The 27,134-nt window shown below is 38.3% G+C and overlaps 1 protein-coding gene across 1 annotated transcript in view; it reads left to right on the forward strand.

Moving 5' to 3' along the window:
• The first annotated feature begins 11,856 nt into the window (after window positions 1-11,856).
• Window positions 11,857-27,134, forward strand: part of ksr1a (kinase suppressor of ras 1a) — a 43,456-nt gene continuing 28,178 nt past the window's right edge. Inside the window, exon 1 of the mRNA XM_041801458.1 lies at window positions 11,857-12,379. Coding sequence (XP_041657392.1) covers window positions 12,158-12,379 — 222 coding nt within the window. The 5' untranslated portion in view covers window positions 11,857-12,157. The remainder of the gene's footprint in view (window positions 12,380-27,134) is intronic.

Genomic DNA, 27,134 nt, shown 5'->3' on the forward strand with positions numbered 1-27,134 from the left:
GATGATCCGGATCACTAAAAAAGAGCCGTAATTCCCATCACTACTGGAAGTAAACGGCTGGCGCTAAAACCTTACAAGCGAAATCTAACGTAACAAAAACAATATAGATATACAGCCTTAGTCCAGTGTTCAGGTTGGAATTTTTATTCTCTAATGTTTAATAGAGACGTGGACAACTAAAAGAAGTTTGATTTGTGGGTTCTTTTCCAGTGACCATGTCTGAGAAGTATAAGTTGGCTACTTTGTTAGTTATTAGCGATTAGCTAGCACACTAGCATCCTACAGTGCACCGTACTTGGTACTCTTTACTGTGGCTTTTTCTTTTTTTTTGTTTAAACTAAGGACCTTTACTAGTTAATTTCTTAATTAAGATTCGGTATATTAAATTAGCCTGGTTATCAGTTTGTGTTGCAAAAGTATGATAATTACTCTGAAAATATCAGGTCATCGCCATCTTTAGCTTATTGTGTACAGTTTACGGAAGAATATTATTAAGCCACCATGCAGTGTATTATGTTATCTGAAATGATACACTGTTGTCTCCACGTTGGTCCATAAAATGCATCTTAGACTTTCTGGTTTGGTACAGAAATATCTCTTAGAGTTTTAAGCCATTATAAAATAGTGTATATAGTTTCTATATAGTAAAAAAAATGGGACAAAACTTAACAAATACAGTTAGAAAGGCAGCGTTCAGAGAGCTGCTGTAGTTAATTTCTGAGCAAAAATCAAAACACAGATACAGTGATGTTTAATTTTAGAGCAACGCTGGGTTCATGATTCAGGTTAGAAAAAGGACTACATCCTTAATTCAGAATGTCAGTATAGTCTTCTGTGAACACTGTCTTTCGCCATTTGTTTTCCTGCACAAAACTGCCTCTGTCAATAGTCATTTCTTAAAACCCCAGCACTTGAAAAATTCCCTGAGGGCAGCTGAGTCTGACAGGACCCCACATTTGGCACAAACAATCATACCACATTCAGAGTCACATCATGCAGCTTGTTTGCTGTTTGGTCAAACCACTGAAGTTCTTGAGCTGTCTGCATGTTTAGGCTGTTGCAACACAACAGACAAGTGCTTGTAGCTCTTTTTTTATAAAGTTGAAAATATTTAACGAACAATAATATGTAGTCAACATAAAATCTATTGTTTTTATTCTACTATACTTTATTTTTTGTGTATCAAAAAATTCTAGAAAAAACTCACCTTACTCATAAGGTTCTTAATAGCAGAAATAAGTATTTACTGTTTTTGCAATACCTAGCTGTCCAGCAGATGGTGTTATCTTTGCATATTTCATCTTGCCTTTCTTTTATATACCCACATTTTTCTCTCATCACTGTTCTAGCCCTATTTGTGGGATTTGTGTCTTACATTCTTTTGTAGAATTGCAGCCTTGTTACATTTGATGGGATGGTGATGAGATCAACTGCGATCAAGATGCATGAAGAAAATCCAGATTCAGAACCTACTGCAGTTGACCATGTCTGCAATGGAGGACTTTTGTGTTACAAGTAAGTCACATGTGCAAAGATGATGGTTTCTCCTTTAGTTTTATTTCTTTTGAGTGTAACCAAAAAGCAATTAGCCTGAGTATTTAGCCAGAGACAGAGCATGCCTCTTGTTGTAGGAAGTGAAGACCTCCATTGCTTTGCCCCTTTTTCCCCATCTATCTCTGTTTACTACTTGTACTTACCCAGTAAAAATATTACAAGTTTGAAAACTGCCCCAATCCTTTAAAAAAAAGAGGGGGCAAAAATCTCCCTTGGCTTCTCTGAAGAGTGGAGAGTTCAGATAGAGTTCACTGGAGGCCTGCTTGTCCTACATCCTGTTTTCATATTGATGTAATAAAACCAAATAGGCAATATAGTTTTTTATCCCATATTTTTTCAAAGGGCTTGAAAATAAAGTAAAGACATTCAAATTGAGAGCTTTGCTGCCCTGCCAGCATCTTGGATTTAAAAACTTTGAAGTAATTGGTTACGCATGTTTTCAAGTAGCACTTGGTAACCCACTAGGAAAGGATTTCGTTCACAAAAATAAGAAAGGAATGATGATATTTTTTCACTGGAAAATCTTTAAGAAATACATTGAATGGAAAAAGAGTTACAATTTGAGATGTGCTCTCCAAATAGCACAGATATTCAACTTAATCATACTATGTATTGTGGTTAAGATTTAAAGGTGTTTTATTGAATGCCATGAGTAGGTTACAGCACTAATTTCCCTGCACACAGAACATCTTTTGACGTCTAAATGCTCAATTTATAACCACAGTGTACACATCTTACATGTGAGTTTCTTACTAACATGTAATTTGAGGAAAATAACTCACACTTCCTGCAGAAAACTACAGCCCTGTCTACACTTCCCCTTGAATAGCTCTGGATGAGGCAGGGCATCCCGAGTGACTGCATGACATATTGAACTGGGTTTTCTTAATCTACTGTGACCAGACGCTGAGCAGTGGAAACCACCAAAACCTTGAAGACAAGAAACAGTCTTTTTGATTTCTGTGTCAATAAAAAATGATATATAAATTTAAATCAAAAACGACATTTAAAGTAAAAAGTAACTTTTAGGATTGCCGATAGCTGAATGACTATGTCTGTGTGCCTAATGTACAGAGGCTGCTGTACTCAAAGCTGGCTGCCGGGGTTCAAATCAAGCCTAGGGCTTCTTCCCGCTGTGCAATTCCGGACATCATCCCCAGTATTCAACTCTATCCACTGTACTGTCCTACATCTAAAGGAAGACCTAAAAGCCCAAAAATAATACCTAAAAAATAAATGAATAATTCTTAGATGTGTAGCCAATTCTATGTTTTATTCCTTAAATCAAAAAGCATCTTAATTAACCCACCATGACTGCATGAACATAAAAGGGCATTACATTTTGGCTTTCCTGCAACATAGTCATGGTTTCTATATTAGAATTTTTGAGATAATTATCCAGAATGTCCATTGAAGTTCAAGTAGTTCACTTGAAATCTTGGAAGAATTTGCCTTAAAATTTTCAGGACTTTAAATTTTAAAATTGAAATTTTTATGGGAATTTTAGGGATTTTTTTAGAAGAAATTTTAGGATATTTTATTGGAAATTTACAGGACTTGTAATATAAATTTTAGGGTTTGCCTATTTTTGGGGAATTTTCTGTCAGTTTTATGGAATTTAAGGGAATGTATTTGTTCATCTTGGGGAATTCGATATGCAAATTAAGGAAGACTTTGCTTTGAAATTTTGGGGAAATTGCTAAACAAAACTTTCAGGGATTTACATGGATATCTGGGGAAACTTTTAATGTTCAGGCTTGATGATAATTTCTCTGAAACATTTGGGTGATTGTTTAAAGAAATTTGGGTGTATTTTATGGGATACTTTAAAAATGTGTTAAGGAATTTTCACAGAAACCTTTGGAAATTTCTGTAAAATTTCAGGGAATTTTAGTGGATCCTGGAAAGGAAAATTTCCCAAGAAATTCTGGACTTTTGGTGGAAATTTCCATCATCAAAATGACTCTATATACCTCTCCATATGACTGACACCCTTTTCTACTGACAAAAGACCCCCAACAACTGACACAGACTGACACGCAGCCTAAACATAAGCACTTAAACTTATCCAGTGTGTACTTTCTGCAGAAACGGGACCTTCAAGAGATTAATGGACATCATTTTTGGTCACAGCTAATTTCTGTGGAAAGAAAACGCTGAGCTTTTACACTTGTCCTACTAGTCCCAAATAAGTAGAAGAAATTCAAAACAAATTCCAAACAAAAGCTCAGGTGTCAGGGCAAAGACTATAAACATGTCCACCCTAAACACCCTCCCTCCTGTACTACTTAGGTGTGATATGTCAGAGCCACAGCACAACTTTATGCATTTCTTACCATGGTTAAAACAGAAAAGAGATCATTTTTTGTATGTTCAGTATAGTTTTCAAACCTAAAAAGGTGTAATACGAATTTCATTGTGAGATATTTTCATGTCAGTTATTAAAAACAATATCAATGTTTACTTTCTTTATTAGGCAGATTATTGACATAGATCTAAAATGAGTGTAGATAAGATTAAGGAGCCGTTCAAAGCTGATACACATCAGTGTTGGAGCTAAAATATGTGTTTTTTAATGGAACCTTTGGAAGTAGCAAATGAATGTTTGTTGGTTACTCTCATTAGTATGGCATGTATTTTAAGATTCACACCAAAATACAATACTTTAAATATCTTACATTATTTGAAGACCACCGCTGCACTGACATATTATATCCAAATATCACAATTGGTGAAGTTAAACACTGTGTAGGCCAAAGGTGGTGAGTCTTAAACCTCTTCAGACCTGAAGGGATAGTACCTGGAAATCCTGGCCAGCAAACAAGATGGAATCAGACTCCCCACAATCTAATTTAATCCGAAGTCATGAGCTCTGTGCTACGTGTGTTGTCTCTGCTGTCCAATAGCAAAACAGTTTAAAGGGCTTAAGAGAGTGTCAGGCAGGGAAAGGATCCTGCTATCCTCAGCCAAGTGAGTCCTGTCAGCAAGCTGTCAAGTGCCTACCTTGCTCATGATATTTTTTATACATTGCAGGTACTTTTTGGATTGCCTGTAGATGCACACTACTTATAACTTAACAAAGGTCAGCAGAGAGGAAAATGCGCTTCTGGAAAGAACTGAAAACAAGATGGACTACCCAGAAAGGAGGAGAAACCAATGGTGAGACAATGGCATGTTTCTTTCATCAGACATATTGGAAGTATTTCATTAAATGTTCTTCTCCTTTTTGTCATTAAAATAATGACAAGAAGGCTGTATATCTATATTGAAGAGTTATTAAAGCTACTATGAGGAGTTCTCAGCTGGTTATGAAACAGAATGAAATCAATAGTTATGTCTCTTTTTGATCTACAAAAGAAAAAAGACACCATCAGCCAGGCAATTGATTATTTCTGTGTAGTGATGGTTAAGACCTGAAACTTCTGCTGGGGGGTAGGTGTCATAAAAAGCTTCAATCTGTTGAAAGCTTGATAAGTGACACGTTTTATTGAAAGAAGGCAGTGTAAGATTTTTGTGGGAAAGAAACACTACCATTATATGTACAAGACAATAGCACAGAGAAAAAGTACACCGCTTTGTCCACATAGGTCAGTGAAATCTTCACAGAAAACAAAACAGACTTAGATTTAGACATTAGATTTTTTTTATTAAATGTATAGTATTTTCTGACTCTATAATGATGATCCATCCCTGTTGTATAATAAATATGTATAAAATGTGTTCTGATGTCTAAATATACGAGGTATGGCTATTAAAAAACAAAACTAATACTGTTATACAATTTTATTGAACATAAACATTTTTCAATTTCTTTCTCCTTCAATATACTCCCCTCCTGCATCAACACACTGCTGCATTCAGGTCTTCCACTGATTAGAGCATTGCAGTAGGTCTTCTTCAGACAGTTGTCTCAGAACCTCTGTTGTTTGTGTTCCTTTGAGCACAGATTTAATCTAAGGTAAAAGAAAAAAAATCCCACAGTGCTAGACTAGGTGACTAGGGAGGGTGATAAAGCACTTTCATTTGTTTTTGGGCCAGAAACTGCTTTACCCAGAGCGCAGTGTGAACTTGCGTGTTGTCTTGATGAAGAATGAAACTATTTTTCAACAATTGTGTTTCCTTTCTTCAGACTTTTTCTCTCAGTTTTTCTAGAACCTGTTTGTAAAAGTGTTGAATTACCCTTGACCCTTCTGGAGCCTACTTCTCCATAGTTAAACCCTTAATGTTAAAGAAAACAGTCAACATGGTCTTAAATTTGGACTTGCTTTGTTGTGGTTTCTTCATCCTTGGTTAGGATGGTGTATTCCAATGCACTGACTGCCATTTTGTCTCAGGATTGCATTGGAAGATCCAAGGAAGATGACATGTAATCACTCCCTCTAAAAAATCTGGGTATTTCATAATTTGTTCCAAAATGTCTCCACAAATTTGCTGGCATTTTTCTCTTGATCACGAGTCAGAAGTTTTAGGACAACTTTTAGACACTTTTGCCACATTCAAATTTTCATGCAAAATTTGCAGAATCGTCTTTTTATCAATGGAGACCATTTCTGCTATCATTCTTATATTGAGTGTTGATCAATTCTTATGCACATGGGCTCCCAGAACATTCATGGTCTTGTCACACACGTGACATGTGGTGTTCCCCATACACCTTAATTAACGTACAAATAGATTCTTCTGCTGTTTTGTTCAATGTCACCAAAAATGTCAAATTAATGAGTTGCTCAACTTTTAGGCATTTTCTGTTCCTTAACAGTTTCCTTGAGGTACTCCACATATAGCGTGTCTCACTATTGACAAACTGTCATTGAGAAAAACTGTCTGCTTCCTGTTTGTTAGGTAGGTCTCAATCCATTTTAAAGCAGTCATAGAAAATCCACATCTCAGCTTACCTAATAACAAAGAATGATCAAACAAAAAATATATACCTTTCTAATTTGACATCTGTAAAACTCGAAACAGAACATACTAATATTAACATCTGTAGCTGTGATGATAATGAAATAGACAATGGTAGCAGTTAAAGTAAAGCTGCTCATAGATTTACTTCAACATTTCTTATAAGGATGAACAATGTATGGCTGATGTTGGCTGATGAAGCAGTTGTAGACAAGCTGGTCCATTTCAGACTTTGGCGGTAACAGTGTGTTTGGTTTTGCAGGAATAACCATATTGGCCGATCATTCTAATACTAGCGTTAGGAACAATAACAGCGATAGCAAAGAGGAAAGTTATTATAGCAATTTAAGGGGAGCCAAGGAGCTCCCAGAAAGATAAATGGTCAATGGCTTTACTGGTTAGTAATATGCAGTCGTATGATATGAATGCATACAGAGAAAGAGAGGGAGAGAGAGAGATGCTTGTGATTCCCAGTCTCAGTCTATAGCAGCATAATTGGACTGGTCTAGGCCTGAGCTAACTAAAGTTTTAAACCTACACTTAAAGGTAGAGAGAGTATCTGCCTCCCAGACCCTGACTAGGAGATTATTCCACAGGAGAGGGACCTGATAACCAAAGGCTTTACCTCCATTACTACTTTTACAGACTGAGGGCACCACAAGCAGGCCTGCACTTAAGTGTTGTAGATGGACAAAATGGCAATATGAGCTCTTGAAGGTAAGTTGACCATTAAGAGTTTTGTAAGTGAGAGGAAGAATTGGAAATACTCTCCTACATTTTACTGGAAATAAAAAATGTATGTTTAAATTGTGAGATTAAAACACAGTTTTGTTTTCCTCTTATTTCTGCTTATTAGTTTGGATAGGTCAAGTCTCTAAAATAATGAATTTACATAACCTAAAGTATCTTCTAAAGCCTTTCTTTACTCTCATCCAACTGTTGCTGTAAGTGTAACTTGAAGGCAAAGAAGAGCTGAAATTTGGCAGGCTTCTGCTGGCATGTCACCATCAAATCTGTGCTGTTAATACCGAAAGTACTGGACCAACTACAACTAATAGTTTTTGCTCCATTGTTGCAACAGTGTGAGATGAACTTCATGTTTAATCAATGCCAGATTTAAATGTTACTTCAGATATCTTTCCATTGTTTCAGCTGAGTGGAACTTGCCTCAGTGCTGAACTGAAATGCTCTCTGTGGGGTTTTTAATTCTTTTGTTAGCTTTTTCACTCTGATTTCTATATGTGAGCATGCAAGGCTTAGTTGGACCTGAACATGTCTGGCGTGAATACAGTATACAATTCCATGGGCAATTAGAAGACGAACAGACAGATAGACAGATGGAGAGGAGGAACACCATGTGAAGTGACTCACGTTCAATTGTATAATCAGGGTATATTAAAGGAAGGAACATCACACCCTCATTGCAGAAATGAGCCGTTGCTGTTGCTGCATGGTTGGAAACCTGCACAGTCCCCCAGTCTCACAGAAAATGATCCACTCTGTTTCTGATAGAAGTATGAATTATGTGCCCATGTTTGTAGGTCAGCACGAGTGTTAGGTCAAAGTGAGTTTCATTACTGTTAAGATTTAATTAATTACATTTTGTATAACTTTAAAGGGTGTCAAAATACTTGATACTTCAATATGTTTCCACTCTTTTCTGTACTTTTTAATACCACTTTTTATCTATGATACCGTGCCCGTTATTCCAGTGATTGATGGAGCTTCAATATACCCAAACTTAAAATCTACATCTATATCTTGGGATGCACCGATACCATATTTTTTCAATCCCAAGTAAGAGTGCAAGTACTTACATTTGACTACATACTGATATTGAGCACAAACATGAGTATTTAATAACGCCACAACTGTTCTTATAATTATTTAAAAGTTCATTTAATTTTCATCCAATTTTTGGGGTCCCTTCACATGACAATTTATTAGTGCATGGTTTCCATTGTCCTCTACTTTTGTAATCCTAATTTATGTTAAAATATTACCTTACGGTAGACATGGCTCCAACTCTGACTACATACTCACTTAATGTGAGGCTGAAATCATGCTTTTAAATGATTCTGAGTACAGTTTGCAATTTTTATGAGTATGAATATGAGTACTTAGGCTTGGTATTGGCAACAATACCAAATAGTAGGTCTCAGTTTCTGTGCATCCCTCACTATTTCATAAGAAAGATGCAGAGGAAAGGCATGTATCCATCCAAATTGCAAGAAAACTCTTAAACACTATGCAGTTGTGTGCAGTTTTGACCGTATGCAAGGTACTGTTTGCAATTTTGATCACTGACAAATCACCACCTTCATTACGATACAATATTGATTCTTTGGACAGGGATACGATACTTTCTGACATTAAGAATCTGGCATGATACAATTTCCATGCGATTTGATGTAGGAGCCTAGGATCGATATTAGATAATTTTATACACAAATATCACACAGTTAAAGAAAATAAGAAATTTTGGCAATTCAATTGTTGAAAGGTATCTGTATTTAATTAAATTGTGTTTTTTAATTGTGTTTTGTACAAAAAAGCCCATGTTTCAACATACAGTACCATTTTTTAATGTTGCAAATATTTTAGATTACTTAAAATCAAGTGCACACTTGAATATTTATTTCTGCTCTTTATCAGCTCTCCATACTTTACATATTAATGTTGCATATAGTTCATGTGTGGGTTTGTAAGACATTGTAAGGCATATAGTCTTAAAGTGATCATTTGACTCTTTTTTTTTCCAATTAGTGCAATTTTGATTTTGATAGTTGGAGAGGTTAGGACAAGTTTATTACAACAACAATCTCTCTTGTTATGACAGGCCTCATATCGGGGGGCTTTTCTGCTTCAATCTCGTCAGGCACAGACATTTTATATCTTTATTATAAGTCTAACCAGATGTGTTTAAATCAGTGTATCAAAGGAAGCATCAAACATCAGACTTTTCCTCACCTGTTTAGCTGCAGAGCCTGTATCAGACACCACTGGCGCTACTTCAGCATAGCAAGGGGAAAGTGGTTTCTATCCGTAAACAATTTGATAGGGTGATTGTATATGGCTTGCCCTTGTGTAGTCTATCTGAAATATGTCCACACAGCTGAAGATGAGTGGATATCCTCTGCCTTTTGGCTGCCAACAGTTAGCAGCTGCATTACAGCTAGCTTGTTGAGGATGTGCAGCCGAGCGGAAACTGTCAACATTTGAGTGAAATTCCCAAATGCAGCGTAGCTGAAAGCTGATAGTTTAGATCAGTGCTTTGACATTCTATCAATCTGTCTGGAGAATCAGCCAGTTGGTGCATCGCTATGCATCCATGGGCTTTACACCTCTACTAAAAAAACAGTTACACATGTGCCTATAACTGCTATTTTTTTAGTTAGTGTGTTAACGATACAGGTACCAATATCATTTGTTTTCTACTAGTCTAATGTCCAAGTTTAAATTACCAGTATCATGACAGTGGAATGTTTTTCAAAGGCTTCATTGGCATGGATGTTTTAGTTACATAAACCAAAGTATCAAAGTGGAAAATATCTGTAGCTGCTCTTTAATTTTTAGCCCAGATATAAGAAATTAAGTGAGAGATATATGCGTGTTTTTTTGTTTGTTTGTGCATGTGTTGTTTTTTTTTTACATTGGTTGGAATTTATTTTGAACATGTAAAAAAAAGAAAAAAAATGCTCAAATTTTTGAATGTTTATAGAGGGAAATATAACTATGTTTAAGTAAATGATGACAGAAAAAACCAAGAACACTCAAGTAATTAAATGAAGTGCAGACATATTTAATCCCTCCCCTTCTCTTTTTTTTTTAATATATATTTGCACTGTGTTTATGTATCTTGGTATTGTATCTGCGCTGCTTTTGATCTGTACAGCACTTTGGTCAACCCTGGTTGTTTTAAACGTGCTTTATAAATAAAGTTTGAGCTGAGTTGAGTTGAATGAATTACAATAGCTCATTATTACACTTCTGCATTAATATCAATCCCTATCATAAATTCTTAAAACATTATTCCAACATATTTTACTAAATTCTAATAAGCTTTGTATAAAAAAGACATAAATGGCTCACAGAATATATTTCTTACTAAAGATATTCATTTTTATTTAAACACCTCAACAAAAAAGCAGAATTGTTATATTCGATCACTTTGAATATGGTAATCACATGTGTAGTAGTAAGAGAAGTCATAGAATATGCACCAAAAACAGAGTTAAATGATCACTAGGCCAAATATACTCTATATATGTACAGCACCCCTTTCACTCCGAACACTATCACATCATTGTGGGGAGTGCACAATGTGCATTTGAATGCAGACCATGCACACTCAACTACATGCAAGTGGAATGTCAACTATGTGAGCTTGGACTGGCAGGGTGGGAACAGGGCTGTACACAGATCACAGATTGTACCTGTGATTAAATACGAAAAGTACAAGAGGTCAGCCAGCCTAAAATCTCTATAGGGACAACATGGTAGAGCTTTCTCTCAGTAACAAGAATTTGGGGAATTTTATCAGGGCCATAAGCTACTGTTACATCACTATGTCTGTCCTTTAACACCATTTTGCAAAGGTGTACAACTAGTTCACTCTTTCAGTCATTGTTTATTCACCCTTTAAGCTGGAGTTATGATTTTAAATAATGTTGAGGGTGCAATCAAACTGAATAAATGCATTCACAAGAACAATCAGTTCAATAGCAGAGGCCAGTTTGAAATAGCTACATTTAAAAGCAGGGTAATTTGTGTTAATGGTTTTAATTGGACCACAAGGACAAATGCATTGGGTTATATACAAATTCTTAATTACTCCTTGATTTCAATTATCATAAAGAAAGACTGTATTTGATTTTTTTTTCACTGTGTTTACTTGCCTGCCACTTAATTGTCTAAGACAATGGGACATGTAGCAGTTAGATGAGTGGATTGATCCGGAATTCCTCACATCACCCCTGTAATGCAGATCCTTTTATACCTAATATAGCCTAATCATATTACCTTGTTGTACTTTTTTAATCTGCTTTGTTAAGAAATAGGCCCTCATAACTGGGCTGCATAAGTGCCCAAAACTGGAGCACCTTAATGGAATGCAGCCATTTCTTGTGTGAGCAATTACACCTGTGATTTTCTGTTGCTGCTTTGTAAATTACGCTAAATATCTCCCTATGTGGTAACTTAATTTAAAAGCAATATGAATACTGCACTAAACAGTAACCGTCGTTTCGTTGCTGGGGTTGTTTCTGAGCACGCGCAGGAGACGGTGGGGGGGGGGGTGTAGCGTGGAGAGCAATTTTTTTGTAAGTCGTGCGACTGACTTCATTTCCCAGAATGCACCGCTCCCCATGATGTTCCCAACAGCTGACAGACGGTGAAAGCCTCTGCCAGAGCAGTCGGTGGAAGAGAGTAACCCCTCGTCGCTAGCATAGACGGACTGAAAATACAGGTCGAGCATTACTGGACTCTGGAGAGCTTTGCCACCCGGGTTGCCGTCGAGCATTTTTTTTCTACTTAAATTATTTTTTTGTTTGCATCCTGACTTCTCCACATTGAGAGCTGGGGACATTTGCTTGTCAGCTAACTTCCACAATAGGTCGCTGCGTCGCCGGACTGCTGCATATGTTGTATTTGAGCTTAACAGTTTGACTCCAGCCCTTCCAGCCGAGCCCAATGCTGAGGAATGGATAGTGTGACTGCTAACGGTGGGAAGATGGTCGAGAGTGATGAGCAGCCGGAGAGGGATAGTGGCGGTGGCGGCGGTGGTGGCGCAGCGATGGCCGCACTACATCAATGCGAACTCATCCAGAATATGATTGAAATCTCCATCTCCAGTTTACAGGGACTACGGACCAAGTGCGCCGCGTCCAACGACCTCACACAGCAAGAAATCCGCACTTTAGAGGTAATGAGCTTTGCAGATCCGCCTGAGCCCTGTCCTGCCATGAAGAGCAGTGTAGTCAAATTGCGGAGTCATGAAGCCCAAACGCTATGTCCGCCTCATATAGGCTGAATATTGGCTGCAAGCGAGGCATCCTATCCCCGAGTACACATTTTTCCTCCTATTATGTACAACTGGGTCGATGCATTGAGCTCAAGATGACTTAATTATATCTAAGTTTTCCCATGTGCTGGGGGCTTCATTATTTTCCAAACGACCCATAAACAGCCGAGATATTTATGTTTGACCTCTTTCTCTAGATGGGAATATTAGTCAGGAGCCCGTAGGATAGTTCACATCACCGCACAGTGCAGCTGAATCCATTCTGGCCTAATGGCACACATTCAATAATCTGATGCTGCTATTATTTATGTTCCCGTGTCCTGGTCTTTGTACAGGATTCCGTGTATGTACACAGGGCATGCAATGCAAATACAAAACGTAAATGTACGACGTGTTCCGTGTTGTTTATCCGTCACCCAAACGTCAGCAGGCAGGCAGGGTGGATGGGATGTACTCTCTCTGCTCTCCTGCATCTGGATGCAGATTCAGTTCAGGCGTGCTGGGATGACTTGACATTGCTGTGCGCAAAAGCCAGGGCTTTGTAGGGCCTCATCAGCATGCCCTACTATAGTAGGCAGCATTACAGAGAAGTCATGCCTGGAAGCATGCATGCAAGCATCAGGAAAGGATGCACTCAATATTCTTATTTTGCATGTTAAAAAATGCACTGTTCATTTTTATATGCAAGAATGAAAATGCCTCCTTGTAGACATATGATGATTAAAAAGTGTCCTAATTTATCTTTAATTTTAGGCCTTGGGTCTTTTTCTACAGGTCATTTTTTCATCTCATCCTGCATGTTTCCCCCGTGGGATGTTTACACTCATGTATTGTTTTTTGTAAAATTCTCAGCTGCGAGATGACTGAAGGAATGGTGTCATGGAAAGACCAGCTTTTATGTTGTTAGTAACAATGCCACGAGAGGACAACAGGCCCTGCTTCTGCAAAGGAGGGTGATGGGAAAAGGGGCTGATACTGCACAGTTTTGATAAGATAAAGTAGGGTAAAACAATGGAAATACATAGTTGTAATGCCCACACATTTTAGCTAGAAGGTATATTGCTGAGTCTTCAGTTTAGGCTCCAGACATGCAGACACTCCAGAGATATGATAGTTGATAAACGTGCTTTCGGCTTCATGGTTTATTTAAATCTTATACCTTGGATAAAAGGAATCTTCTCTCCTGATTGGCTAGACGTTATAAATTATCCATGTGTGTTTTATTTCTGTATAACTGAACACCCCAGGAACAATTGTGCCGTTGCCCCTATAAACTAATGTTCCAGAGAGCTCAGAGCGTTTAGTTTCAGCCACACAGAGACACAATGCAGCCTGGCTTAACTGGTTTGCAAGTGACCTTCAGACTGGTCACTGGCTAAGAAAGAAAATAGCAATTTAAAGCAAGATGCAATGTGTGTAGAATCTTACTGTAGGGTAGGATAGGTATAGCCTCACACTATCACCTGCTCTGTTGAGGAGACAAAGATATACCGTCAACAGGGGAGATATAACAGAGCATTGCTGTGTTTTTCAGCACAGCTTTTGCTCATTTTCAGAATATTAATGTGTACAAATAATGTTGAAGCTCTGTAGTTCGCTGGCAGGCATCAAGTGCAAGTTGGCAGGCCACTATGTGAGAACAAATTTTCACAGGCTCAAGTACAGAAGCCCAGTATTAAATGAAAAATTCAAAGTATTATCTGAAATTGAAACCAGAATAGAACAGTCTGCGTGTTTGTAGATGTTCATTTTTTTACACCAAACTGCTTTTGAAGGAAGGCCATTCCTGTTGTTACACTTTTATATTTTTTAAACACAGTTAGTTGGATGTCAGCCTTAACTGATTAAGACAGATGTCTGAGTTTTTTGATGAATAAATTAGAAATCAAATTCATGGCCTGTTTGGATCAATGTGCTTCAACTATTCTGCATCTGCTGTCCTTCGTACAGGATGTGATCTGGTAGAGTACTTCCTTAGGTGCCCTGTCATGTATCGGCATTGTTCTACGTGACAATGGGTTACCAGTGCTGGTCTCACATGTTTCTTGAAGGCTGTAAAGTCAGATCTGAGGTCTCTTTCCTGTGGTACGAGGCCGTTATTAGGGGGAAATCCGTCACATTGAGGAGTACAAATAGTGGGTTTGGGTTCTTCTGCTGCGATGGAGATGAGAAAGCTTTTAACTGCTCTCTGATCAAAAAGGAAAAGTGTGGTTGTTAATTGATGCTTTTGTTCACAAAAGCTTTGTCTACAAGATAATATTATATTAACAGATTTAAAGCGCATGGCTCACATTGTGTCTGATTAACAATGAGTTCCCCTACATTATGAAGGGTGCATGCATCTCTTAGCGAAAGCTATTTTGTTTTTCAGCCATCTGACGTAAAGATAAACTAAGACTGCAAGTGTTATCTACTTGTTTGAGAACATAACAGCTCAAAACAGAACTTGGGGGAAAACATCCTTTGAAAGAATGACATACCAGCAGTCTCATTTCACATCAGCAAAACTGCAAAAATGGAAAGACAAACATGATTTGTTTGAACTTCACTGGGTGGACCTGTATCGCTTTCATTTGCCTCTTTGTCAGATATTTTTGAATTACTCCAGTTGTTGAATTGCTGGATATTTAGTCTGGATCGGTTGGCATAAAATCTTCTCTTTGTTGTAGCTGCAGGTGTTTGGTAAAGTATTTTTTCCCCTTTTGTTATTTATTTAGTACACATTGACTTTCTCATATTCTATGTGTTTGACATAAAGTAAGCAGAGAATTTATTGTCAGTAGTAAAACTAAGCAAAAATGTTTGGGATGCAATATATGAGCTGCATGATATTGGTATCTGCAAATATGGAAATTTCTGCTGCTTTTTAAAACCAATATTTTGGCTGTAAAAATCTGCCTCTATCAGTGGTAAATATTGGCCTTATGAACAATTAATTGAGGGGAGTTTTAAGTTGGATCAACAGATGTATGTCATCTGTAGTCTTTTTCTTTATTCATCATCATTTCTTACACTTTAAAGTGTGTTTTAGGGCTGGAAAAATAGTAATTTGTTCATCCTCAAACTCTGAATTGTGTGTTTTAAAGACTAAGGTTTTTTATCTGAACCACATTTAAATATCATACTCTATCAGTATCGGCTGACATTAATTTATAAATAGCGATTATTGGCAAAATTCCATTATTGTGTGTGCATGAAAAATGTTACTATCAAAACTTCTGTCTTATTCTAGAGCAGAAGTAAAAAATATAACAAAGGTTAAAGAAAGCGTAAAGAAGATACTTCTGAATATGAAAGCTTTTGTTCTGAAACTTGTGCCACTGTTTCCTGAAACTGTGCCAAACCCATCAGCTCCATAGTTGCTCATCTCTACTCTTCTTTTAGTACTCTGTGAGGGACAACGGAAAAGATTTTGAGTGGAAAAAAGAAGGATTTTCCAACAGCTGCTCAGGCTCCACATGTTTTTTTCTTAATTCCGAGTCAAATGTTCATCAGTATAATCAGGAAACCTGGTCCTCATGTCTTGAAAAAAAGTGAAGCAGGCAGTGCTGCCTCAATCAGCAGTCTTACTTCCTATGCTTTTACTGGCACACTGTTTTGAAACCACATGTCGCCATAAGCGTGCACTTTCACTTCTCGCTTTAGCCCTCCTTAAGATTTGACTTGCTACATGCTGCAATTATTTAAAGTCAGCATATCAGGGAGTTAGTCTCAGATGTTTCTGCAAGTTTGCTCGCAGATATATTTCCACATTTTATTTTTCTAACATATACAAGACAACTCACAAATCAAATTCTGTGCTGCCTGAATCTGAAGACCCAGAAGTGTGGTTATGATCATCTAATTTGTGATAGCTCTCTGGCTGTTTTAATACTCCAGTGTGTGCCCAGCTGATCACATGTAAACCATTTTCTAGCAGAAGTAGCCACACATGCTAGCTGTCATTACTGCTGAAGCTTTAAGCCACTTTATTCATGTGATGAATTTGAGCAAAGCATTCGAGGTCAAAGTCATTGTCACACTCTTGGTGTGAATGCTCCCATGTTGCACTGAAGTGCTATCGAGAGAGACTTGATCTCGCTTTATGCTCTCATTGAGAGAGCTTTATTATTCTACTTGAACTGTGTGTTTTTTCTGCCTTGCCAGTGAGAGGATAATGATACTGGCCTCTCAAATAGAGTGCTAACTGGTACTTCACTTTTCACATGTTAATCCCACTCAGTCTGGTCTCTGCTGCCCATGCTGCCTACGAGATATTATACTCTGACTCTTTTGGGCTTTGCTCGATCAGATCCTCTTTGCAGCTTTTTTATAACCAGCTCCAAGGCAGCCTGTGTGAGCCAAATACTTGAAAAAGTAAACAGTAGAACTCAAGTGTTTGCTTATGGGATGTGTTTTATATAATCTTAAACAAGTGTCAAATGTTGCTCTTCATCTCTCTGAATCCACACACAAAGCACTTCACTGTCCTCTCTGTTTTTAATCGCCACTCTCAGAAATGATCAGCAAACAGCAAAGCGTCACTCTGTTTTGTCTTTTCACGATGATGGAGAGAGTTTGCTGCACGCTCGTGGTGCGAGCTGTTGTGGCTGTGTCTATATTTAGACATCTTTCTTCCTACGCATTTTCAGGGTTGGTTGTTAAATAAGAAAATCAAATGACGCGCAAAGAGCCTGTGCGAGAGGGGAGAGCAGGGAGGAAAGGGGAGGGGAGAATCAAAGCCAATCCGCTGGGCTGCTTCTGATGACATGACAACCGCTGCGTGTGTGTGTATCTGTTGGAGGCCGAGGAGAAGACAATGGAGAATGTTGCTCACATGAAGGTATAGAGGAAACAACTGTGGAGCAGAGCTGACCCTGTCTCTGTTTCCTTTTTTGCTCCTGCAGTACGGATGGTGTAGTCAATAAGAACGATGTGGAAATCAGGCCGGTAGAACAGTGTAGGAAGGCTTACTCTATTCTTAATCTGACTCAGGATGAGTTGCAATACATCCTGTAGTTTTGAGGTCTGTTGTGCTTCTTTTGTGGAAATGCTTGCCACAGCTTCACATCATAAGGAAGTTAGCAATGTATGTATCATTGTAAATGTTTTAAAATCTTTAACTTTTTAGCTGTAAATGTTTAATTTGATTTTAGTAAAGTTTGACAGTCATAGATATTACGACATTTAAAAACCAGCCCTAAGGATGTCCTCAGATGTCCCCAGTTTTCCAAAAAGGAGAAGTTTGCCTTTACATTTGCATTGTTTCAAATTTAAGATAAGATATTCCTTTATTAGTCCTGCAAGGGGAAATTCCAATTTACAGCAGCCAAAAGTATCTTAGACAAAGCAGGACAAAACAGGCCATTGGCAACAGAAAAACAATAGAAATAGAGTACAAATAAAAGTAGTATTGCAAGAGCACTAATAAATACAAAAATTTGGAATATAAAATGTTGTCTCAGAAATTATAAATAGTACTTACAAACAGTTATGTACAGGTTGGGTATATTACAGATTGGGTGTGGTGGAAATATAATATGTACACCTATATACATATACACAAATATATATATATATATATATTTAAGTTACAATATGGAGGTAAAGGTGTAGAAAAGAAGAAAGGTTATACTTTCTTGCTCAAATATAATCTAGGTCAAAGGGACTGTATGTTCTGTTCTGGTTTCCACCAAACAAAACCTCATGTGAGCAAAAAAACATCTCCATTAAATAGGAATGCAAGGATACTCCCAACCCAAGATTCAATTCGAATCCCAATTTTGGGTCCATGATAAGATTTGAATCCCGATTTTTCTTAATTTTCTTTTTTTAGTTATTTTCCTTTTTTTAAGTAGTCTTTTTTTTTCAATTTTAACTTTAATCACTGATTCAAAACCCTCAAAACCATATTTATTGCCTTGTGAAGAAAGTTGAAGTGAGAATGTCTCTTTTGTAAGGATCTATAGAATAGAAAAAGGCCATTTGAAACAATTCCCAAATAAAATAAATAAAGCAAATGTAAAATAAGATCATTCTCCTTAATGCCCATTAAATAGCAACGGTGGAGCTTATTCTCCTGGCTTGGAGTTTACATGTTTTCTGTAGAAATATCAGCATATCTACATTCTCAGGAAGAACCTGAGACCACTCAACAGCCACAATGTCCTCTGCAGATGAAACTCTGTCACTTGGCTGGTATGAAGAGACATGCTTTTGCTAGAGGAGAGAGCAGTGTTTTCTTTCCACCACTGCCGTGGACAGCGCCACTTCACAATGGGTTGCGACATCGATAGTCAGCTTGTGCAGTAGTCTGGGGTTCATGCAAACTCACTTGGATGGCCAAATTCAGTGTGTGGGCAAATCACTTGATGCGCTAGTTCAGCTAACTCTCTGCAGTGTTAACCATGCATTAGCAATGACAACAGCAATTCCGGGATTTTCCCTGTCAAGCTCCCATTTGGTAACAGCAGACTTCAGAACCTTAGCATTATTTTCTCCCAGTATGTGTCTAAGAAAAGATTATTTAAATTCACTGGGTTTCAGATGAGCCATGCTCATCAGAGGTCCAGCCATCTGTTATTGAAAAGCTATCTGCATCTCTGACTGTTCGACTTATTAGAGGACAACACATCCACTACTGCAAAGTTTTCATCCACTCCTGCCATGACTGTTTTGTTTAACCATGCTCTCATGTCAGCTGAAGAGTATTTTTGAAATTGAATAAGTGGAGTTAAATCAGGCAGCGCCACCTACTGCTCAAACAGAGTATCGATACACAAGCTGTGCTGTATGGATTTAAATCCCCCTTTATTTGTATCAATTTTTAGCCGATTCAGAACATATCCTTACATCCCTTCGACTGAACTTGAACTAGTAATTCTTTTTCTTTTAATAAACACAAATGACTTTAGAGTTTTTCTGACTTTCGGAAACTTTTTGAGAGGTTTTACAGATAAAACTTAGATTTTTCTGTAGACACAATCCTAATGTCATATGCATCAGGAGCAGTGCTGCCCAAATTGATCATAATTTGGGATTGCAATTATACTGGACAATATTGCAATTTGTGGTTGCAATCAGATAAAATACATTTATGGTATCATGAGCACACTGGCTTGGTATTAAAGGAAAATGAGAATAATGCTAGTTTTGAAGTGTGTATTTCTCATATCAAAACATAAGTATTAAGTAGCATTAAAGAAAATACAAAACCTAGAGTTTATGATAAGATTAATTGTGAAGCACTTATCAGGAGGAGCACACAGAGTAAACTCATGCACCAAAAGAACCTGAACTCTAATAATAAGCAATAACAAAAAAAAAATGAAAAAAATGGTTACAAAGACTGTGCTTTCCCACATAGTATGAGATAATTTGACCAGTTTAATGAAGCCCTGGGCACATAACAAATGGAATTGCTAGGGATTCACAATACTGGAATTAAGTCATATCTGATATGCTAATATTAGCAAATATATTTTGGCCAATTCAATACCAATACTGATATACAAATGTGGAAATGTAAAGTCCTTACAACACACTTTAAAGTGTCAGGAAAGAGGATGAATAAAGAAAAACCAAAGCTGATCTAGGTCAGTTGGTCCTGCCTATAGCTCCACAAACGTATTCGTACATAAAGCCAATATATGCCAATATTTGTAGTGGATATACATTTTTTTAATATCTACCAACACGATATTAAACTTGCCTAGTACCAATAAACTGTTTTGAAGTTCTATCTGCAGATACTGATTTCATGGCAGTAATATTGTGCATCCCTAAAGATTATATCATTTCAATCCAAAAGAAGCCCATGCTAGGCATCAGTGTTAATTTAAGTGGCTAAAACTATGACTATAAATGTTGTTGACTACCTTCTTGCAATGAGAAAGACAAGACTAAGACTAGCTAAAAATAGATTTTTGACATGAACTCCGACAAAAAGTAAGCTTAGTTTTCATTTCAGTGAAATGAGAGAGTAGAACCTGTTAGGAAGGATGAATCTGTAGCTCTTCTGCCTCTCAGAAGAAAGCAGGAAGCCCAGGTTTTTGCAGAGTTCATAGAACACACAAGTATGATTTGGCACATGATGAGGCATAGAGAATACATTTTTTGACTGAAATGTAACAACTTTTATGGACTAAATCTAGGGTAAAACTATAAAGGTTTAAAATGGCTAAAATGTGACTAAAACGAATGAACATTTTCTCTTTAAGGCTAAGACTAAAATTGAACGAAGCTTTCAAAATTAACACTGCCCATCAGCTAACCCCAGATTAAATCTGCTTTCACATATGCTCATTGAAAACCTTTGGCAGACTGACCCTGAAATCATCCTGAGAAGCTCGCTCCCACATGTATCTTACAGTGGCAAACTATCTTTGTCTGAGAGAGGGGGTCTCAGGAAGAAGGACATGAAAAGTAAAGGTTGACTATTCACCACCACCAGGTTACTTGTAATAAAATCTTATGAAATGCTGATATCCTGGTCGTAGGACATAATTGTGAGCATTTTTCCTAAATATTTCCTGTTGCGTTCTTACATCAACTCACCCGGACTTCACTTGAGGAAAAAGCACTAGGGGGTTGGAAATATAGAAACATTTCTGGGCAAAATTAGAGGAAAATGTTTGGCAATTTGCATTCAAAGCCAGCCATGAAAATCTGGGAAATTTTCAGGCACTTCTGCGACTCTTGAAAGCATAGACACTGGATGGATATTCGTGTAGAAGTTGCTGAAAAGTTGACAAGGAGTTGAAACAGAAAGGGGTCAATTTCCAACATCCAAGTTCCTACCAACTTCTTACTATTTCTTTTCAACAAACACTTTTGTTTACAATTGACAGCCATGCTGTTCAGGTTAATTTTTCATGTTCGTGTTTGAAATTAAGGTATCAATCAAAAAATACTTTAGTTGGTTTGAATTTAGATTTGATTTGAAGGGTTGCTAGCATGATGGCAGTGTCAGCAAAAAAAAAGAGCAAGGAAAATTTGGTTTATGCAAAGTTGGTTAAAACAGCTCTTGTGTTTTTTTTATATCTAATTGTTCCAGTAAAATATTTTTAAATGCTGAGCATTAGAAATATAAGGAGTGTAATGAAAAGCTTACATGCACATTTGAATGTGTGCTCATTTGATTAACATGAGGTAGATATTTTCATTCCATGCAAGCCTATTGGGAATTCTTTTCCAGCAGCAAATGAATGCAGGGTGAAATGTCCCCACTTCCCACATGTTCCTCTGTCAGAAATATCAGACAGTGGCTGACGTAAACTAGGCCAAGGTTCTGCTGTGTATGTGTGGGCTTTGTCTAACCTTGTACAACCTCACAACAGAGCGTTGGAGGCCATTCTATCTATCACCTCCTCACCCCCTCCAGGCCCAGCATAGGGGTCAACTTGCACTGGTGGTAACAATGATGGAGGAGGGGCAGTAGGCCATTGTCTGCGACCGTCAACTGTGTACATTCACCACCACCACCCCCCACCCTTCGCTTAAGTCCATGTGACCTGTTCTGTGCATAACTAAGTTTTGCTGGCCACATTATGGTTTCATATTTTTAACAATTTCTCCCCATATTTTCTGTGCAGATGCAGCTGTGCACAAGTCTACTCAGCATGGCTTACTTGCTAATCCAGTATGAAGTGCTTCCTTGAAAGCAGTATTAAAATTTGCTTTAAATTTGCATCATGTTCCTGCTCCAGTGCTACTGCTGCTACTGTCACACTCCAAGTTGACGGTGACACTTTCAGGAGCTGCTGGATGCAAAAACAGAGAGAAGAAAAACAGGCTAGAACTAAAGGGGAGCAGGAAGATTCCAGCTCTTGGGTCCTGTTTGTGCAAATATTAATAATAATGCATGCAGGCACATTTTTTTCTGGCTGCATTTGTCTCTTAGAATATAATCTAAAGCACATATATCTGAAGAATTTCTGGATTTAATAAGAAATTTAGCTCTTATGACAACTTGAGGTCATTTTTTCAGTGTTCTTTTGTTCTGACTGTATGAAACGTTTGCATTTTTACTCTGACAGAGAAATGCTCTGACCTTCCTGTGCAAATATCATTTTCTGGTATAGAGCCTTGTTGCTCAGTTCTCAGATAGGCCGTGCTATCCTTGGCAGGTGCACCAAAGTGGCTGTGTCAGCAAGAGCCTTGAGAAAACAATTGGAGCAGTGGGATCTGCTCCCTGAGTCTGCTGTGTCAGGCAGGCCGCTGCTGGGACTCTTCTTTCCCTCTCCCCCTCTCTCTCTTTCTCTGGCAGCGGCTGACACCCAGGCTGTCACTCATGTCCTCACAGCATTAGGCCGTTGCCATGGTGTTGTTTAGCTCTGCTGACAGGTGGGCTCTGACGCCATTTCTCCTCCCCCTCCTCCCACCTTTAGGCCACACGTCAAATGCTGCTTTCTCCTCTCTGCACCAAAAATAAAATGCACCGGGCATGGTGTTGTGTTTTTGTCTGTTGATGTGTGCCCCCAACACAAACATGCACCAAAATCAGTGAGGAATTTGATGACCTGCACTCCTGTTTATTAATATCAACCCTAGGTTGACAATAGGTAAAGTGACTGTGAGTAGAGATAGAAATCGTCATCATGTTGCTGCTGTAAATACTGTTCTGTGGTGGCATTCATATGTTGAGATACATTGTGTCTGAGCTCTGCCTTTCACATGTTTGGGAAAATCCCACTGAAATGTTGCTGACGACTCAGAAGAGGGGTTGCTAAGTAACCTGACGTCATAGTCCTGCGCTGGTGTATAGGGAGGTTAAGCAGGAGGCTAGCTCATTAGCCACATCAGCTAAAGGCCTGTTATTGCTAGACATGCTAGCCCAGATCTCCAGGAACATGGAATTCACCTACTTGATAAAAGCACAGTTAGGGTCTGTCTTTCTGATTTGGACTAGCAATGATTTTTTTTCCCATATAGTTGAGCCTCTACTTTGTACATTCTCATGTGCCAGCATGTATGCTCATGGAAGGAGCAAGCAGTCTACGTCTGTACCACCCATAAAAGGAGCCTCTCTTACTATCTGGCCTCTTAGGTCAAATGCTGCAATTTAGAAGAGGTTCAAGCAGCACATGTATTTTTGAAACAGTAGTCCACCCTTCCTGATTTATTTTTTGCATATTTGTCACACTTAAATGTTTCAGATCATCTAACAAATTTTAATTTTAGACTAAGATAACCTGAGTAAATACAAAATGCAGTTTGAAATGATGATTTCATTGATTAAGAGAAAAAAAAGCCATTCAGATCTATCTGGCTCAATGTGAAAAAGTTATTGCCCACTCCTTGTTAAATCATTAATTATTATCACTACCCACACCCAGGCCTGAATACTGCCAGGACCTGTTGAATAAAAAAGAAACACTGAAAAAGAACCTGTCTGTCAAAGACCTCATCCACATATAAAAGGATATTTTGAAAACCAGAGGTTTTTCCACATCTGTATACAAAAATAATAATGCCCACACATGTAGCATTTTAAAAACATCTTTGTCCACTCGAAGATGCAAAAAGCACCACTTTAAAGGTGACAATGCAAACAATAATTTGTCATTTCCTGTGTGGTTGAAGAAATTTACACGCAGTCAGAAATGATAACCTTGAGTGAAAATCCTCTCACCGTTTTTCTGCAATGCCCATTTCATTTTTAAAGTTGTCCCATCAACCTGAATAGGGTCTTGTCCAAACTGCGTTTGTTTCTCTCTAGTGTTACCTGAAGCAGCAGAGAGCTCTATGGTCCATACAGGCATCTGTGTTCATCAACTTGAGCAATTGTGTGTGGCTGTGTAAGCATATCTTAAGTATGTAACTCTTAGCAACTTTTGCTATGTTTGTCTTTGCTATGGAAAAAAAAAGTTATAATGCTGCACACCAGCGACGTCAAACAGAGGAGAAAACAGTGTGATGTTACAGGACAAGACCTCAGTTTTCCCTGACATGTAAATGCGGTAAACAGAGTTTCTAAAAATCTTCACCCAGGAAAGGACTTTTCAAAAACAGTGTGTTTTCAGTGGCTGAAAAATGCTGTTTGGGTGAGGTCAACATACCCAGAAAAAAACCTGTTTTAGAAAATACCTGCCTATGTGTGGACAAGGTCCAAATGAAGTAGTCTTTAAGATGTGATGTCAAAAAGCAACACATCATGCCACAATCTGAAGAAATTTAAGAACAGATGAGGAACAAAGTCATTGAAGGGGTCAGGAAAGGCTTACAAAGCCATTTGTGAGGGACTCCAGTTAACCATAGTGAGAGCCATTATCCACAAATGGAGAAAACTTAGTGGAACAGCAGTGAACTATCCCAGGAGTGGCCAAATGGACTTGAGCTGGGCAATTAATTGAAAAATAATCAAAACCGACATTTAGAGCCTATAACCAACATAAACCTGCTGTGTCAATTATTTCAATTTTTTCCCTTGTAATTCTCTCTCTACTAATGCACCACCAACTTTAAAACAAACTACTGGCTGTGAAGTCACATGATAGGTAGCCAGGTGTTGTAAGGCATGCAGCCTACTGTAAATCTAAGAGAAGAAGTACTGGTCATGCCCTCATCCCCATCCAGTCCACTAAACCTCAAACATGGAGCTGACTGTGCAATGTGAGCAGCATAATCGAGGAGTTCAATTAATCATGATTTTGATTTTTGCCATAATCGCCCAGCCCTAGTTACACCTACCCATTTACAGCGTCTTATTCCATTCACTCCACATTCACATCAATATTAGCTGAATGAAATACTGGGAGCAAACTGGGGTGAAGCGTCTTGCCCAAGGACACATTGACATTCAAAGGCACTTCCTGTGATGTGTAAATGTAGAAAATGTTTCTATTGCACGTTTGCAATATTTCTATATTGAAACGTCAGAAAAACTTCCTCAGGTGTTTCCATTGCCAGTTTTTTATTGTGCTATTTAGATTTTGTGCATTTCTAAGGGTAATGGAAACGTAGCTAGAGACTAGGCAACAATGGCATCATGGGAGAGTTCCAAGGCAAAATCCACATCTGATCAAAAAGAACAAAAAGGCACGTCTAACATTTGCCAAGAAATATCTTTATTATCCCCAAGACTTTCGGGAAAATATTCTGTGGACTGACTAGACAAAATTAAACATTTTGGAGGTGTGCCACCTGTTACATCACGCACAGTATTTCACAAAAAGAACATCATGCCAACAGTCAAACAGTGGTGGTAGCGCAATGTTCTTGGGATGCTCTGTTGCTTCAGGAGCCAGATGATTTTCCATAATTGATGGACCCATGAATTCTGCTCTCTACCAGTAAATCCTGAAGGACAATGTCTGGCCATCAGTTTGTGACTTCAAGCGCACTTGAGTTGAGCAGCAGGACAATGATTCAGACCACACCTGCAAGTCCACCTCTGAATGGCTTTAAAAACAAAATGAAGGTTTTGTAGTGACCTGGTCAAAGTCTAGACTGAAATCTGATTGAGATGTTGTAGAATGACCCTTAGCAGGGCGTTCATGCTCAACAGCCCTCCAGTGTGGCTGAAATACAACAATTCTTCAAAGAAGAGTGGACCAGAATTCCTCCACAGCAATGTAAAAGACTCATTGCCAGTTATTGCAAATGCTGACTTGCAGTTGCTGCCAAGGGTGGCACAACCACTTAGATTTAGGAGGCAAAGACTTTTTCACACAGTGCGAGGTTGATTTGGATGGCTTTTGCCTTGATAAATGAAATCATCATTTTAAACAGCATTTTGTATTTACTTGAGTTATCTTAGTGTAATATTAAAATTTCACTTTTTCTCATCACTGTATAAGGCCTGCAGAGTTTGCATTTAGGTTGTGCATGTTGTTAGTACATGACACATCCTATCCTGTAAGTCTTGGAAACCTTTTTTATTGGTTTGCATTCAATAATGCATGCTGTTTAATTATTTTATAATGCTCTAAATGCAACTTATTGACGAGTAATTGCAGAGCTGAAAGCTGCAGCCAGAGCCATTACTCTGAGCATTTACATCCTTCCCATCCTCTCTCTATCTCTCTCCTCTTTTATCTCTGTGACCCACAGTGGAGATGCTTTTGTTAGCTCCCACGAAGCAGCCTTTTAACATCCCAAGGCCACACTTTTCTGAGAGCAGCGTGGTTGTATGAGTGTCTGCCTGACTGGTGAGTGAATGTGTCAGGGAGAAAGTTGAATGGGCGGCGAAAAGACACACGCTCGCCATTGCTGCTCAGGCACTCGAGAGGTGCGCGGCAGGGTCGAGAGCTAGCTGGTGTCGCGCGGCTCATCTGAAGGTGCTGCCTGCTGTAATGGACTCTTACAGATAGACTGCGAGATAAGAGGACACACTATACGGCTGCGCTGAGCTACACAACAGCGGCTGCTGCAAACCAATACCAGCCGGTTCATTGTAATACTTACTCACAGGACCACTGCACTTGACATTGGCTCGCGATGCACTGGGGTAAAGTCTCCCAGCCTTATATGTTGTTGAATATTTAAGTGTTTTGAGACAGTGACAGGTCTGAGCTCTTCTGAGGGTTTGGGTTGTTCTGGTAACTGATGCTCCCAGCGTCATGAGACACTACAGCAAAGGTCTTCACTTTAGTCATTAAAGTGTTGATAAGCAGATGCAATTATTTAAAGCCAATGGAAACCAAATCCAGGCGAGGCTTCTGACTATGTAATGATA

The sequence above is a fragment of the Cheilinus undulatus genome, linkage group 12 (assembly GCF_018320785.1).
Source record: "Cheilinus undulatus linkage group 12, ASM1832078v1, whole genome shotgun sequence".
Lineage (NCBI taxonomy): Eukaryota > Metazoa > Chordata > Actinopteri > Labriformes > Labridae > Cheilinus > Cheilinus undulatus.